This window comes from Eptatretus burgeri, chromosome 3 (genome assembly GCF_056783735.1).
Source record: "Eptatretus burgeri isolate ZD-2024b chromosome 3, Ebu_testis_v1, whole genome shotgun sequence".
NCBI lineage: Eukaryota > Metazoa > Chordata > Myxini > Myxiniformes > Myxinidae > Eptatretus > Eptatretus burgeri.
Genome location: NC_140963.1, coordinates 109552959 through 109571223, shown reverse-complemented (window position 1 = coordinate 109571223; position 18265 = coordinate 109552959). Strand labels below are relative to the sequence as shown.

The following is an 18265-nucleotide window of genomic DNA, read 5'->3' as shown; positions in this document are numbered from 1 at the left end:
AATAGCTTGCATAAGCACATCATTTATTTTCGAGATCAGATGCAAGATGGCTGACTGCCGGCGATTTTGTTACTTAAATGTGTCCCCAACCATTTCTCAGATGTGGGCGGTCTGATTTTGTTAAAAATTGGCACAGGCACAGTATATGATGGCATACATGTGCACCTCACTTTATTTTGCAATCTCATCAAAGATGGCCAACTGGTAGAATGATGGCCATTTTAGATGTTCATAAATATGGTTCAGCCCTTTGACACCGTTCAGCAAAATTACTAAAACAACAGGGGCTGTGACATTTTATGTCTTTTTAACTTCTTTCATATACAGCCGTGAAGTAAAATAAATTGTGATAATGACCACATGTAGTAATCCCTACTTATTTATTGTGCCTTTTGTTCACTTTAAGAACGAGTGCCATGAAACACATGGAGATAAGAAAAAAAATATCTTGTGCCAAATGAGAATAAAGTTAACAAATAATGAATATTGTTGAGATGAACAGGCAACATAGAAAATACTGCAGCATTCTGGATTGAAGAAGATGTAACAAATATGAAATGTAAGGAGTAGGAGCCCTTTCTGACATGTAGGCTTTGAGAGGTCTATAAGATGTGACCAGGACGTAGAGTCGAAGATCGAATTTCTTTCCTCCGATGAGCAGTGGCCGATCGATGTACACCGAGATCACGTAGGGTTCCTTGTTTCCCCCTGGCATCTGTGGTCTGCATTCATTTGGAAAGATAAAATAACACAAGTACGAGGTTACTGACATCAATCTTCAATGACAGAGTCCAAATTGCTACTCGTTTTGTATTTATGTAATTTTTGGCTCTTGTAGAAATTTGGAGAGTGAGCACCCTCTGTTGCATTCTGTTCAACTAGCACATTACCCAAAGGGTGATTTTTATCACCCCACCCCCCCCCCCAAAGGGTAAATGCTAAAAAGTTCTGAAGAGTAAATGCTGAAGGGTGAATTCAAAAGGGTTGTCAAGGGCAAATGCTAAAGGTTTCTAAAGGAAATATGTTGAAGGGTTCTAAAGGGAAAATGTTGAAGGGTTCTAAAGGGAAAATGTTGAAGGTTTCTAAAGGGAAAATGTTGAAGGGTTCTAAAGGGAAAATTCTAAAGGTTTCTAAAGGATAAATGCTGAAGGGTTGTAAAAGGGAAAATTCTAAAGGGTTGTGAAGAGTAAATGCTCAAGGGTGAATTCAAAAGGGTTGTCAAGGGGAAATGCTAAAGGTTTCGAAAGAAAAATGTTGAAGGGTTCTCAAGGGTAAATTCTAAAGGGTTGCAAAGAGTAAATGCTAAAAGGTTCTCAAGAGTAAATGCTAAAAGATTCTCAAGAGTAAATGCTAAAGGCTTCTAAAGGGTAAATGCTAAAAGGTTCCAAAGGATAAATTCTAAAAGGTTCTAAAGGGTAAATTCTAAAAGGTTGTAAAGAGTAAATTCTAAAAGGTTGAAAAGAGTAAATGCTGAGGGGTTCTAAAGGTTAAATTCTAAATGGTTGTAAAGAGTAAATGCTGAAGGGTTCTAAAGGGTAAATTTTGAAGGGTTCTCAAGGATAAATGCCAACGGGTTCTAAAGGTTAAATGCTGAAGGGTTCGAAAAGGTAAGTTCTATAAGGGTTGCAAAGGGTAAATGCTCAAGGTTTCTAAAGAGTAAATGCTAAAGGTTTTTAAAGAGTAAATGCTAAAAGGTTCTAAAGGGTAAATACTAAAGGACTGTAAAGGGTAAATACTAAAAGATTCTAAAGGGTTGTAAAAAGTAAATGCTGAAATGTTCTGAAGAGTAAATGCTAAAAGATCCTAAAAGGTAAATGCTAAAGGGTAAATTCTAAAGGGTTCTAAAGGATAAATGTCAATGGGTTCTACAGGGTAAATTCTGAAGGGTTCTAAAGGATAAATGCCAATGGGTTCTAAAGGGTAAATTCTAAAGGGTTGGAAAAAGTAAATGTGAAAACGTAAAGGGTAAATGATAAAAGGTTCTAAAGGGTAAATTCTAAAGGGTTGTAAAGGGTAAATGCTAAAGTTTTCTAAAGAGTAAATGCTGAAGGGTTCTCAAGGGTAAATGATAAGGTTCTAAAGGGTAAATGATAAAGGGTTCAAAAGGGTAAATGATAAAGGGTAATTCTAAAGGGTAATTAGAAAGGGTTATTAAAAAGGGTAATTATAAAGGGTGATTCTAAAGGGTGATTCTAAAGGGTGATTCTAAAGGGTGATTCTAAAGGGTGATTCTAAAGGGTTATTAAAAGGGGTTATTAAAAAGGGTTATTAACCAGAGTGGTGTCAAAGCCACCCAATGCTCGCTTGTTTATACATTTATCGTTTTTCGTTTTTAAAATAATATTTTTTATAAAGGATTGCATGGAGGTCTGATCCAAATAATTTTAAAGCAACACAAGTCTGAAGACGACAATGGTTCACGAGTGGTATTTGACGATGTAGATTATTTCAGAAGTCAAGGATGAGACAATGTGATAATTTTTGACCAAGTTATAAAAATGATCAACATGATGTGCTACGGGTGACAGGTTATTAGCTGCAAAATGTCGAAAACCCGGTTTCGTTCAACAACTTTCAAAATTTGACCTTTTCATAACCTTTAAAGGTCACAAAACAATGTTGTGGACATTAAAATAAGGAAACAGGATACGTGATATAGCTTATTTGAGTTAGTTCGTCGAAGAAGGTCGAAAACCCGGTTTGATTCCCACAACTTTGAAAATTTGACCTTTGTGAACTTTAAAGGTCAAAGGTCAACGATTATGACCTTTGATGCAAAACTTCCTCTGGAACATTCCAGGAACAATATAACGTCATATAGGCTATATGGTATTTCGCACTCCTCGGATTATCCATATTTTGATGAAATCAGCGTAAAAACAAAATTGAAGGGGGCGTCACAGGTAAGGTGTTCGAGATAGAGCAAAATGGTTTCAAGACCTTCGGTGGGGAATGACCTCAAGATTATGCATTAAAAATATTGTCATCCTAGCTCTCAAAGTTTGGGCGGTCGTATGATTTTTATGTCAAAATTTGCAATTTTCTAAGTTTGTGACCTTGTGACCTTGATCTTGGGATGAAAATGAAAAATCAAGCTCCGTGGGGCTATGTAGGTGCCATTGGGCTAACCAAATACCGAAACCCCTGCCAGATTCGACAAACCCCCTCAGAGAAGATGTAACTTGAAATCGGCTACCCCCTAAAACACGTTTCTTGGGCGTGGCTCCGCCCATAATGGGCGCAGCATGCCTATTCTCAGGAAAACACAACTAGATCATGATATAATCCTCCCACACAAATTTTATCAGGATCGGATCAAAACCCACGGAGCTGTGCTCGGGACAGACAGACAGACAGACAGACAGAGACACACACCCATAACGAATATAGTGGTCACTTACTGACTCATGAACCAATATGTATTAGTATATTATAATCAGTAAAAAATAGTGTGGTAGACAAAAACATTAGAAAGAAAATAAATTGCACCAAAAACTTTAACATTTTCACGCTCACGCTGACGCTGATGCTCAAAGACTAGTCTAATAATATTTTTAATAAAGCATTGCAGTGGTCTGATCCAAATAATTTTAAAGCAATATATGTATTTGTACATTTTAATCAGTAAAAAAAGTGTGGTAGATAAAAACATGAGAAAGGAAATAACTTGCACCAAACACTTTAACATTTTCACGCTCACGCTGACGCTGACGCTGATGCTCACGCAGGGGGTATCGCTATAGCTCTCTGTTCTTCAAACAGGCGAGCTAAAAAGGGTAATTCTTAAGGGTTATTCTAAAGGGTTATTGTCAAGGGTTATTCTAAAGGGTTATTAAAAAGGGTTATTCTAATGGGTAATTCTAAAGGGTAATTCTAAAGGATAATTCTAGAGGGTAATTCTAAAGGGTAATTCTAAAGGGTTATTCTAAAGGGTTATTCTAAAGGGTTATTCTAAAGGGTTATTCTAAAGGGTTATTCTAAAGGGTTATTCTAAAGGTTAATTCGAAAGGGTGATTCAAAAGGGTGATTCAAAAGGGTAACTCTAAAGGGTGATTCTAAAGGGTAATGCTAAAGGGTGATTCTAAAGGGTTATTCTAAAGGCTTATTCTAAAGGGTTCTTCTAAAGTTTTATTCTAAAAGCTTATTCTAAAATCTAAAGGGTAATTCTAAAGGGTTATTCTAAAGGGTGATTATAAAGGGTGATTCTCAAGGGTGATTCTAAAGGCTTATTCTAAAGGCTTATTCTAAAGGCTTATTCTAAAGGCTTATTCTAAAGGCTGATTCTAAAGGGTGATTCTAAAGGGTTATTCTAAAGGGTAATTCTAAAGGGTTATTAAAAAGGGTTATTCTAAAGCAGGGGTTCTTAACCTTTTTATGATTCCAAACCCCCAATGGATTGCCCAACATGGTCCCATGCTCCCTTCGCTTGACTGTCAAAATCATCATCATCACCAGTCCTGTTAGTTGAAAGTATGAATTCCAAAGATGTCAATAGCTTGAATTTATTTTAGATATGGATAGCTCGGAATAGAACATGAAAGGCAATCATAAGCATTTATCATATATATTTACAAATAATTAAATAAATAAAAAACAACCGAGAAATTACAAATATACAAACATTGAATAACTGAATATTGAATAACAGTGCTAGTTATAATCTGACATTCTAACCAACTATAAACTAATAAATAAAATATATACAAATATTCAGAGATCGAGTCCCATACCCCCAGCATTTAATTCCCATACCCCCAAGGGGTATGGATACCCCCGGTTAAGAACCCCTGTTCTAAAGGGTAATTCTAAAGGGTGATTCTAAAGGATAATTTTAAGGGGTTATTGAAAAGGGTAATTCGAAAGGGTAATTCAAAAGGGTAATTCTGAAGGGTAATTCAAAAGGGTAATTCTCAAGGGTTATTTGAAAGGGTTATGCTAAAGGGTTATTCGAAAGGTTAATTCTAAAGGGTCATTCAAAAGGGTTATTAAAAAGGGTAATTCTAAAGGGTGCTTCAAAAGGGTTATTCGAAAGGGTGATGCTGAAGGGTGATTCTAAAGGGTGATTCTAAAGGGTTATTCTAAAGGTTTATTCTAAAATCTAAAGGGTAATTCTAAAGGGTAATTCTAAAGGGTGATTCTAAAGGCTTATTCTAAAGGCTTATTCTAAAGGGTGATTCTTTCGGGTGATTCTAAAGGGTGATTCTAAAGGGTTATTCTCACGGCTTATTCTAAAGGCTTATTCTAAAGGGTAATTCTAAAGGGTGATTCTTAAGGGTTATTAAAAAGGGTTATTCTAAAGGGTGATTCTAAAGCAGGGGTTCTTAACCTTTTTATGATTCCAGACCCCCCATGGATTGCCCAACATGGTCCCATGCCCCCTTCGCTTGACTGTCAAAATCATCATCATCACCAGTCCTATCAGTTGAAAGTATGAATTCCAAAGATGTCAATAGCTTGAATTTATTTTAGATATGGATAGCTCGGAATAGAACATGAAAGGCAATCATAAGCATTTATCATATATATTTATAAATAAATAAATAAATAAAAAACAACCGAGAAATTACAAATATACAAACATTGAATAACAGTGAATATTGAATAACAGTGCTAGTTATAATCTAACATTCTAACCAACTATAAATTAATAAATCAAATATATACAAATATTCAGAGATTGAGTCCCATACCCCCAGCATTTAGTTCCCATACCCCCAAGGGGTATGGATACCCCCGGTTAAGAACCCCCTGTTCTAAAGGGTAATTCTAAAGGGTGATTCTAAAGGGTGATTCTAAAGGATTATTAAAAAGGGTAATTCGAAAGGATAATTCTAAAGTTCTAAAGGGTAATTATAAAGTTCTAAATCGTAATTCTAAAGTTCCAAAGGGTAATTCTAAAGGGTTCATCTGAAGTTATGCTAAAAGGTAATTCTGAAGGGTTCTGAAATTGGCGGTCGTAGTTTTGACATTGTGCGTGGTGTTCGGCGAATTGTTCAACCAATGGGTGGAACTCACATGCGTGTGAGCCATGCGCGTGAGTCATGCATATCGAATATGAATATTGTAAGGGTTATTAAATTGCAAGTGGAGTTTCATAGTGGACTTTCGTTTTCACATTGCAGTCTTGTTTTTGCCTTTGCTTTTATCCGTCTTTGGTCCAGCATCATTCTATGGCATATTGCAAAATGAATGCATAGATAAGAAACATATAATGCAGGATTATTAATTTCGAACGGATTCGATGTCTAATGGGGTGTTAATTTGTCTTTAGCAACAAGCACGGCTCAGACTCTTATGGCCAGTTCTGTCAATAGTTGGTGCACCTGCCCTTTTATTGGCCTCCTGTCAACCATGGTACGACCCATTGTCTTCCATGATCTCCTCAGCACATTAACTACTCGGTCTCCCATAAGTCTCTTTATCTCTGAAGCTTTTCATACTATTTTATGTTGAGGAGAATGTAACAAATACATTGGCTTATTCATCTATTTTATGCCTCTGCAGCCAAAGGCCAGACACATGTTTTTGGGCTGTCCGTCTGTGCATTAATACGTTATCATCTTTTTGTTATCACAATAAATTGTAAACCAGCAAAGGCATTCCAACCAAACTTGGCACAAGTATGAACTGTAACACAGAGATGAACTGATTCGTTTTTGTGTTGAACAAGTCAAATGACGAAGGCCATGTGCCCTTTGAAAATAATTTTGCAAACCATCATCTGAGTTAGAAGCATCCGATTTCATTTCTCTTCTACTTATCTCTCAAGTGACCTTTCATTTTTCATGTTACCTTTAATCGAGATCAAACATAACTGTGGGTCCAACCAATGGGAAATTATGAAGGGGTTCTCAAGGGTAAATGTTGATTGTTGATTGTTGATTTTCTTTCCATTTTCTAGTTTCACATATTTTCAGGGTTCTTGTGAAATCTGGCTTGAAAGTTGTCAAAAAGGTTGCTCAGGGGTTTTCCAGTCTGATTGCGTTCATGCACCCAACGACTAATCACTATAAATGCTGTTCTGATGCAAAGGGACTCCGCTCACTCGTATCTTGGGTCATCTTTAAAAACTCTTATGGCTTGTAGCATGGTATTGTGTACACTGTGGTCTTAAATGAGGAGAAAGCTTAGAAATTGAATCCAGTTTTAATAAGATAAACAATCTTAATGTTATATCATGCCCAAGTGTCTGTGCTTTCAGAAAATGTATACTTTGCTATGGGTTCTATGGATATAGTTGCTTACAAAGCATGTTTTTTTTATCCAAACACAGGTTATTTTTTCCATTTTTATAGCTCATTTTTTAGAAATGGGTTACATGTATGATTGTATATGTTGTCCAAAATGGTTGAAAATGCATTTTTTGTTTGATATATATCATTATACATAAGGATAGAACAATTCCTCGAAACAGTACATTTCTTATGACCTTCTGCATATCTTGGCACCTTCAAATGTGTAAAATCTAAGATTTTGCAAAATTTCCCCCAGTCATAGTGAAGCTGACAAACCCAACGACTCATCACTATAAATGCTGTTCTGATGCAAAGGGACTCCGCTCACTCGTATCTTGGGTCATCTTTAAAAACTCTTACGGCTTGTAGCATGGTATTGTGTACACTGTGGTCCTAAATGAGGAGAAAGCTTAGAAATTGAATCCAGTTTTAATAAGATAAACAATCTTAATGTTATATAATGCCCAAGTGTCTGTGCTTTCAGAAAATGTATACTTTGCTATGGGTTCTATGGATATAGTTGCTTACAAAGCATGTTTTTTTATCCAAATACAGGCTATTTTTTCCATTTTTATAGCTCATTTTTTAGAAATGGGTTACATGTATGATTGTATATGTTGTCCAAAATGGTTGAAAATGCATTTTTTGTTTGATATATATCATTATACATAAGAATAGAACAATTCCTCGAAACAGTACATTTCTTATGACCTTCTGCATATCTTGGCACCTTCAAATATGTAAAATCTAAGATTTTGCAAAATTTCCCCCAGTCATAGTGAAGCTTACAAAATCTTATTCCAGAAATTTGAAATGCATCTGATAGAACATCTTAAATAGCAATTTACTTCTGCATAAAGTGAAGATTTAAAATGGCAATTTTCAACATGGATCATTACTTCATACCAGTTTTTAGGTTCACTTCCATGATTGGATCAAAAATGTTAGGAAGTACGTAACAAATTGCATTTACCAAGCTGCTACAAAATTACTGGTAGCTATAAGCTTGATTTTATAACCATAGAATAAGTTTACCAAGATGGCCCTATGATATAAAAATCAATACCAAAGGCCAGTTTGTATTCAGTGTACAGAACATCAAAGGTCGTTAGGAAGTACGTAACGTTTTTAAGAAATCTGCGCTTTTAATCCTAAGATGTTAGTTTGGTTCATCACAGCATGTATTTCTATGGTTAAGTTTATGTGCATATATATATTTATGACCTGAATGAACACTGATCAATTTGATAATTTCATATGACCTTGACCTCTTTGCTCAAGGTCAAATATCAGGTAAACCAAATATTCTCCATATATGTGGTTTCCAATTAGTGTATAATACATATCTAAGCCATCAGACCAATTTTAGAATGATATGAGTGGTTCCTTGATACAGATAATTGATAACCAACTTTGACCCTGTCAAAGCAATAGAAAGAGGAAGACTTAAGCTCTGCCCAAATCGATCCTGAATCCCCATGATGTTGGCTAACAAATGATATGCAAAACTTAATCATACAATGACTTTCATTTTTTGGTCCCCCGTGTCCTCAATGTGTACATAATACCCTTGCTACAAGCCTTACCTCAACAAAAACAAAAACCCCTGTCAATATGGGGATAAAGGGGTTATGGGATACTATGTACAATTGACTATCAAAGATTCAATGTGATGGAAATGTTTCAAGCCTCTGGTACACAAAACCATTCCACGCCCATCTCTTACCTTGTGGTATTTGATTACAGATCAGTTAAAACACCTGATGTATTAACATATGATGCATCATCACCTGATTCCTGATAAACCCGACATCAACACCCGATTCAACAGCTCCAACTAACTTCATAAAGCACATGTTGCTTTTTCTTGCGGGAAAATATGCAAACGCAGGTTTCGGAGAGCCGAGTTCAAGTTCAGGTGTGCCAGCACAACAATTTGGGGGATATAGCATTTGTGCCTAGTACCTAGAAAAGCTCTACAACCAATCCAGTCCAAAAGGGTGTTCAAAGGTTAACAAAGGTCATGTTTGCATGTCACGTGTGAACGTCCATTTCTGGCTATGAAGGGTTGTTGTGTGCGTCGACGACTTGTAGCAGTTTTTTCGCTGTTAAAATTGCTCCTGGCAGAACAGCTTTTGAAGTTGCTCGTTGAGTTAGTTAGCTTTACTTCAAACTGGTATGGAAACTTAAAAAAAAACAAAAAAACAGAACTTGTTTTCATTTTCTCCCCAATTAACCATGTTAAAACTTCCCTGGCCTATTGGTAAACTCACGTGGGTACCTTCCCCTCCCGTGCCCATTTGCGCACATGGGACAGACGTGTCACAAGGAAGATTCCATGGCCCTGTGCACGACCGCAAGGCTTTGCTATCCACGTGCTGTGGGGGCTTTTCCGGAACTCTTCCACAAATAGACTGTAGTCCCCAGGAAGCAGGAAGGTTACAGGAACAAAATCTAAGTGGGATAAGAAGCACGACCCAACCAAAATCAAATTTTAGTGTGATGTAAAGCATGAAGAGCTGGCATTTTGCAAGCACATATTCACAACGTTGTCCCTGTCACTTTAAAAAGTCATGACGCGATTCTAATTATGATGTGCTCACAAGTGGGAATTCTGTCATTGGGTATGCCACAATCAAAATGTTATTGTTCTGAACAAAGTCGGAATTGCGTAATGATAGATCCGTGAAACATTTGACAGCACAACTTTGTTAGTTGAATGCAACCTTGCATTTGGAAGTAAAAAAAAAACTGAGCCATTACTTCTCAGAAATGAAGACAACATCAGCAGAGGTTGTAAAAAGCGTAATTGCAGAAAAATGTAGAGTATGGTGTAGCTATATATAGCATGTTATGCTGTGTAATCTTTTGTAATATTTTTCAAAAGGGACTTCAGGCTGTCTCTTCTTTGCTATTTAAATACAAACAATAATATCTCATGGTATATTTTGCAGCAGTGGGCTATCATGGTCATGCATTATGGAAACACAAGTGATACGCATATAGGAGTTAAACATTCCAATGAAATTATTAACTTATTGTTGGTAAAATAGAATATCACAGAAAAAATATACAATATAGGAAAACATTGTGACAGCCGTGGGTCCAGTCATGCTTGAGCAGTGACAAATGTCAGGAGATCTGGCAGGCATGCGGGACACGCAGTGGGAGATGATGGCGGTTGGTCAGGCTCGGGTTTTAGGGGAGCGGGGATTCAGGCAGTGGCCAGGACAGCATGTATGGACATAGGGGGGATATTGGAAGAGGAAATAGCCAAGAAGAAAGGACCAAAAGAAACCAAGCTGTTAGAAAAGTTAGAATGGGAGCAAAAATAAACTTTCGAGAGAAAGAGAGAAAGAAAGAGAAAGATATAAAGAAAGAGATAGAGGGAGAGAGAGAGAGAGAGAGAGAGAGAGAGAGAGAGAGAGAGAGAGAGAGAGAGAGAGAGAGAGAGAGAGAGAGAGAGAGAGAGAGAGAGAGAGAGAGAGAGAGAGAGAGAGAGAGAGAGCGAGAGAGAGAGAGAGAAAGACAAGCCGGTAGGCGACATGGGTGGTCGCGACATAATTGCATCCTAGTCATACAGTTTTTGACGGATCGGGCTGAAAATTTTTGACAAAGAGGTTGATTATAGTGCGCATAAAAGCGTGGAAGCCGATTTTGGATTTTCGAAAAAAATATATTATTCGGATTTTTTCAAAATTTTTAAATTCCCGTTGCTCGGCAATGGTGGCGTCCATAGCAACGGTGCTCAAAAGCATACAACTAGATCCTGGTATGAATCTACCAGTCAAGTTTCATCAAAATCGGTTGACTCCTCTGGCCTCCAGAGCTGTCCATTACATACAAACAAACAGACAGTCATACAGACAGACGGAAAACCTGAGAAAAAAGGTAGTCTAGCGACCACCCAACAAGGCCGAGAGGTCGATTGCAAACCCACAGCAAGCTGTGCAGGAGTCCGGAAGCAGAGTCATCGGCAGACCGCTGTAAAAACTCAAGCTCCATAACTGTGGCTTCCTCAAAGCCTTCTTTGCTCTGGGGATTAAATGTTCACAGCTTCGGTACACTCAGCTCAGAACATTCAGAGACTCAGGCGTTCTCCTTCCTCTTGCCGTTCCTCCAAATAGTGGTCTGTGTCTCTGTGTCTCTGTGTGTCTGTGTGTCTGTGTGTCTGTGTGTCTGTGTGTCTGTGTGTCTGTGTGTCTGTGTGTCTGTGTGTCTGTGTGTCTGTGTGTCTGTGTGTCTGTGTGTCTGTGTGTCTGTGTGTCTGTGTCTCTGTGTCTCTGTGTCTCTGTGTCTCTGTGTCTCTGTGTCTCTGTGTCTCTGTGTCTCTCTCTCGGCTTTTACACCTCTCTCTACCAGTGCAGCTGTAAAGGTCAACCACCTATCTGTGTCAGCTGCATCGCCAACTGACCTCAAAATAGCACCCTCTCCCTCCAATCAAATACACGTGCGATCAACTGATCAGCCCCGTGCAGGCTGCGTGAGTGAGCTCCTGTAGTGAGAGCAAAGGAAAATTAATGGGCTGGGGTTGTGGCTCATCATATGTAGGTATTTGACAAAGGGCTGCCTGGGCGATGGGTACACACTGGCCCAAAGCAAGCCAAGGGGCCCAGAGGGGCGATCCAATTTTTGGTGAAGTGGGCCCGAGTACCCAGGGGAGAGCTTGAGGCAAGATATCAACAAGTCACTTGAGTCTCAAGTTTTTGAGGGAAAGTCTCAAATCACCTTAGCCTTACTTCAGTCTTCAATTTTTGGAAAGTCCCACATTTACTTATAAACTTTGGAGTACAAGCTATCAGGGAATTAAGATACAAGTCTTCATTTATTGCAATGTATGTTTTGAAAAGCTGTTTAACTCGTTTTTATTTGTTAACTTCAGACAGTGGACATTTTTTGCTTGGTTCCCAGCAAAAATAAATTTGCTAAATTTACTTCTCATATCTAGTCTACCCACTTCAACATATGTATGTGCATGAGACAAGTCAGTAAGCAATCTCAGTTTATGTCCAAATGGTTTACACATAGAACCAAGCATTCAATGTGGAATGGGTAAGGAGATTTTAATAATTTACTTGTATATTTATTGTGTACATTCAAAGGAAATGTATAACTTAACTTCAATTGTTGTCTTTAAAGATACCATCCTTTTTATGTTTTCTTTAAAAAAAGACAAGTCCTGATATAATTTACAATTACTGACGAACTTTTTAAAAATCCAAGTCAACTGACACATTTTAATAATCACAAAATATTTGCATCGGTTCGGGTCTTTCGTTGTGCAGAGGCACACCCTGATCTCTCGGGTACTTTTCCAAGTATTTTAGACTTATTTTAGAGCTTCGTGAGCCATTTCAGATCACAATTCTTATCCTGGAGACATGATAAGCAGTACTTTCTTTCGGCCCGAACAAGCAAATTTCCTAGGGTTTCTGCGCATGCGCACCAAGCATTCTGAGGCAGATTACATCATTTCAAAAAGTTGTGTATTGAAGCAGTGGAAGAGCTGGAGACATTTGTGGGGAAGTTTGTCAACACCAAGTCCAGAAGGAAGGATTTGCCATTGGGAGAAATCTTGGTGGGCAAATTTACAGATCGAGTCAGTCCCATGGAGTCACAGAAGTCCTTTGCTGAAGCGCCATAGCTGGTGAAAGAGGTACCAACACCCAGCAAATTTACATGGTGACAATTGAGATCACCACATTTGATGAAGAGAGAGTTGGGATGAGTGATTAAAAGTTGGTCCATATTGTATGAGAGAGAGAGATGTGGATGGAGTCATCACTGTTCGGAGGATAGTACAACACACACACACACACACACACACACACACACACACACACACACACACACACACACACACACACACACACACACACACACACACACACACACACACACACACACACACAAAAAGGCGGGAGTGGAGGGAAGGTGCAGGCAAAGATTCTCCTGGTGGTTGGGAGGTCAAAGATCAGTACACGGACAGTGAGAAATTGAGTTCTTTATGGAAAGAGTAGCTCCGCCGTGAGGCCGGCGTGAAGGCCGATCAAATCAGATGACACAAAAGCCAGAGACAGACACTAAGGAGTCAGGGATGTCCAGTGGGAGGAATGATTCTGTGAAACAGGTGCTGTCTTGGACTGTCAGCAGCAGCCTGGATTGAGAGATGTCAGGGTGGAGCAAGGCATCGGATGTCTGAGGTCCACACAGTGAGGGACAGGGAAGGGGCTTTGGAATGGTACGAGATGAGGGAGTAGGGAGAGGAGTCTGGCAAGTTGCAGGATGGAGGAGTACATGGGAGTGGGTGGGACGGGGGGGGGGATATTAGAGGGGGCAGGATGGGTGGGCGTGGGTGGGAAGAAGAGAGGTGTGGAATGAGGGGGAAGCCGAGAGGAGTGGGACGAGGATGATGCCGTGATGGGACAGGATGAGGAGGAAGCCACTATGGGGCAGGATAAGAGGGAAGCCGAGAGGGAGCAGGAGGAGGGACTAAAATATAACAGAACCATAAGGGAACTCTTCGACGATGCGACATAAGCAGATATGTGTCCACCCACATTATTACATCACCAGCAAATATAAACCATCGCTTCGCTAACGGGGGTATTAAGGGGGGAGAGAGAAAGAGAGAGAGAGAGAGAGAGAGAGAGGGAGGGAGAGAGAGAGAGAGAGAGAGAGAGAGAGAGAGAGAGAGAGAGAGAGAGAGAGAGAGAGAGAGAGAGAGAGAGAGAGAGAGAGAGAGAGAGAGAGAGAGAGAGAGAGAGAGGCGGAGGGATGGAGGGATGGAGGGGAGGGAGAGAGAGGAGGGAGGGGAGGGAGAGAGAGGAAGAGAGGAGGGTGGAAGGGGAAAGAGAGGACTGAGGGAGGGGAGAGGAGATGAGATGACAGAGGGAGGGGAGAGGAGATGAGAGGACAGAGGCAGGGGAGAGGAGATGAGAGGATAGAGGGAGGGGAGAGGAGACGAGAGGACAGAGGGAGGGGAGAGGAGAGAGAAGACAGAGGGAGGGGAGAGGAGAGAGAGGACTGAGGGAGAGGAGAGGACAGAGGGAGGGGAGAGGAGAGGACAGAGGAAGGGGAGAGGAGAGGACAGAGGGAGAGGAAAGGACAGAAGGAGGGGAGAGGGGAGGACAGAGGGAGGGGAGAGGACAGAAGGAGGGGAGAGGAGTGGACAGAGGGAGGGGAGAGGAGAGTACAGAGGGAGGGAGAGGAGAGGACAGAGGGAGGGGAGAGGAGAGGAAGCTAGGAAGGGGTAAAGAGCAAGGAAGGGGGGGAGGGGGGAGCGACGCCCCACCAAATGTTGCCATACACTGCAGGAGGGAGGGGTGTGAGGAGGGGGTGAGAGGGAGAGAAACAGACAGAGAGAGGGGGGGGGGAGAAGGAGCTGCAGTTAGCAAAGAGAGTGATATGTTATGCTTAATGACCAAACACATACAAAAAAAACTCATGTCAGAATGTCTGTACACACGACACAACAGAGTTTGTAAAGTAATCCTCTGGCACATCTGCAAAAACTTTGATATCCCAGTTCCAGATAATTTGTGGGAACATGAACCAAAAGTAATCACTGAAAACATGGAAGTACCTACTGCTCATGTACGACCTCATGATCCAATTGAGCGTGAATATTGAAAACAAAGTATTGCAACCAGATATCATACTTAGGGACAAAAAAGAGAAGGCATTGCTAATTAAGGTGTTAATACCAGTGATTTTCGACGAACCATCCATTAGGACCAGACTCTGTACAGAGTATCAGTGCTGTCGAAGCAGTCTCCTGGGCTATTGGGCACAATCCTGGACAGGTCACTACTCTGACACAAGATACTCGAATGGCTCAATCATCCCAGCAAGCTGGTACTCATTTTGCCAACCTTGGAAGGATGATAGGCTGAGTCAACCCCACCTGGTATTAATTAAACGGTGGCATTATTTTAACTCAGGACCCTATGATCCCAAGCCCACCGCCCTAACATTAAGCCAACACCAGTAAACGATGCAGAAATCAAGAAAATGACCAAATACCAAGACCTCAAGAATGAAGTGAAAAGATCCTAGAAGATGAAGAATGCCAAAGTTGAACCAGTGATAGTTGGAGCTACAGGAATGATGACAAAGAACCTCACAGAGATATTAAAAACCATCCCTGGGAATATTATTACAAACGAACCACAGTTGGAAGCTATACCCTCTCCTTCGGCGAGGGTAACAAGTGAAGAAACAAGCAATAAGAAAGAGTGATAGAACAATTGATTAAATCAACAGAACATTGATCAGAGTATGCTCACTGATGTGGGAAGCAAGCAGAATCTGACGTTTCGGGCAAACGAAGCCTTCGTCGGACCCAAAGTGGAGTGGCACACTGTGTTGTGTGGTGTTGTAGGGCACAGAGTATTGTGTTGTAGGTCGTGTGGGATTGTGGGTTGCTTAGTAAAGCACTTTGTAACACACCCAAGTGCACATAGCGTCCATCATGATCGCGCTCTGCCAGTGGATTGCCTTCTCGTTCAAGCTCTCGCCGATAGCGTTTTATATTTTTCACCATCAGGTCTTTGCGTGTCAACTCATAGTGGTTTGGAAAGTGATTAACCAGCTGGTCATCAGTCAGGCGGTGCCCGCTTTCAACACTAAACAGTGCACGGGTGCTCTGTATGCTTGCCCTACAAAGAAAAGGAGGGAAAACACGAAAAAGAGGAAAAATCGGGGAAATAATAATCATTCAGGGGCAGCGTGCAAGCCAGAATTTTAAAGCTTTAGCCTTGAACACATATTCCTTTTGAGAAATGTCTTTCATTCAAGAAAAGGTTAAAAAAAAATTAAATGGCAAACCTCAACACACGTACTTTTACCAAAAGATCAACCCAAATATTTAAAGATTACTTTTAGCCAAAGATTTATCCTGGAATCCACACATTACGCAAATAGCTCGGTTTGCCTCTTCGAAACTAAGAGTCCTGTTCAGGTGTCGAAGATTTTTCTCCTCTGAACAGTTGCTTCAACTTTGTGAAGGACTGATTCATCCTTGTATAGAGTACTGCTCTCACATTTGGAGGTTCCAGCTCCACATACTTACTGGACAGAATTGAATCCAAAGTTATCCGACTTATCAACTCTCCCAATTCCGACTTCAAAACTTGACCTGCTCGAATTACGCCACAAAGTTGGCTCTCTTTCTCTTTTCTATAGATATGAGAAACGTAAGACTCGTCGCTTCACTGACGGGAACACCAATCTTTGCATGATTGCTAAAAAAAAAAAAATGGGAACAAATAAAATTAGGTGGTGTATTGAGCAGGATAGTGTCGATGGGATATTCATCACAGCCTTTTTAGATGCTGAATTCCAAATAAGAAACAACAACACACGAAGAGGAAGATCGAAATATTAAAAAAAAAAAAATTCTCACCCTCCCCATCTCTTCCTTCTTTTGATCAAACTGTCTGGGGGTACGCATTAGGTGCCAGGAAACAAACTCTCCTCATGCGTGTATGTGTGGCATGTTATATGCTGCGTGTACGTACACATGTGTACGCGTGTATTGCTATGCTGTGAACGTACGTGCATGCTGCGCTGCCAATTGTGTAGGGATTCGGATGAACGCACACAGGGATGCACGCCCAGACCGAGCTCCTTTTATATTATAGATTACTGAATGGTTTCTTCTCCCGGGAACTTGCTGCTTGTGCATCTCCGCCATGAAAGAACCACAATATACTGGACAAGTAGCAACATTGCATGATCATTGTGTGGCTGTTGGCAACTCAAGGGTGGGCCATTATGATGTTCGCTTCTTCTTCTTTTTCAATGCTAAACTTTGGAACTCTTTACCTTCTCATGCCTTTCCAAACACTTTTGACCTTCCCTTTTTCAAAAGCAGATTTTTTACTTCCTTAAAACTCTTTGAGTATTCTCTCTTTCTTCACTTTGCTATCGATGTATTTGTTTCATTCGTCCTGCAGCGTAGTCTGATATTTCAGATCAATTGTTCAAATTTGCATAAAAGCACCAAAATTGGTACACATGTAGAATAATGTATTCCGAACAATTCTAGATATGGAGCCACCCGAGATTGTGCCTTGGTCAGCTTCGTCAACCATTTTCCAAAATGGCTACCATTCTACTCTAGCGAAATTGGCTATATGCTCTTATTTTCTTATTGTATTGGTGGTGGATATAAGGAAAGTGTAAAATTCAGTAAATTGACCATGAAACGGCTCTCTATTATGTAGGGCCTTGCTAATAAGGCCATATCATTCTTCACAGATGCTTCCTTTCCTTTGGGTGCTTTTGGTCTTTTGTCTGTTCCAAAGAGGGGGAGTTTGTTCCTCTTTATAGGTTCGTCAATAGTCTTGGTTCTGTCGATGAGGCAATCCTTTGAGTATGCCTGAAACTGTTCTTGTCCAATCTGCTTGGCAGTGCGAACTGTTTCAATCACTGCAGGATCGGCAATTTCCTTGGTGTCTAGGACCAGCAAATCTGGACTATCCTCCTCGAAGGGATTCCGCAGCTTTTCAATGACAGCCACAAGTGATTGTACATCTTTGGCAAATGCTTCCTGTGCACGCGGTGTTTCTTCATGGTGATGTGTCTCCTCATTGGCATTTGGATGAATGTTCGCCTCCTCAAACTCCATTATCACTCTGGCCACCTCGGGTCCGGCAACCATCCAGTGCCTCAGAGCACTGGGATTGTCCGTCAGGCCAACGGCACCTCCGTCACCCTTGACATGGGCATTGTTTTGTTCATGCGCTTGGTCAAGAGGAATTGCTGAGAATGCCCTCTTGGTCTTTTGCACTGTGAAGTGGCCTGCCTTGAACTCATTGTAGATCATTGTAAACCTACAAAGGGAATAACAATGACAGATATCCCATGTTGTTAAAGTAGAATGGTAGCCATTTTAGAAAATGACTGCCAAAGCTGACCAAGGCAAAATCTCGAGTGGCTCCATATCCAGAATTGTTCAGAATACATTAGTCAACATATGTACCAATTTTGGTGCTTTTATGAAAAGTCGAACAATTGGTTTGCTA

The 18265-nt window shown here is 40.3% G+C and overlaps 1 protein-coding gene across 3 annotated transcripts in view; it reads right to left on the bottom strand.

The window, feature by feature from the left end:
- Window positions 1–18265, bottom strand: part of TTLL1 (TTL family tubulin polyglutamylase complex subunit L1) — a 42633-nt gene that overhangs the window by 6012 nt on the left and 18356 nt on the right. For all 3 annotated transcript variants that reach the window (XM_085874979.1, XM_085874980.1, XM_085874982.1), the window contains exons 3-5: window positions 15687–15895; window positions 9509–9689; window positions 585–722 (exon numbers count right to left, since the gene is read on the bottom strand). In XM_085874979.1, coding sequence (XP_085731105.1) covers window positions 585–722; window positions 9509–9689; window positions 15687–15895 — 528 coding nt within the window. The remainder of the gene's footprint in view (window positions 1–584; window positions 723–9508; window positions 9690–15686; window positions 15896–18265) is intronic.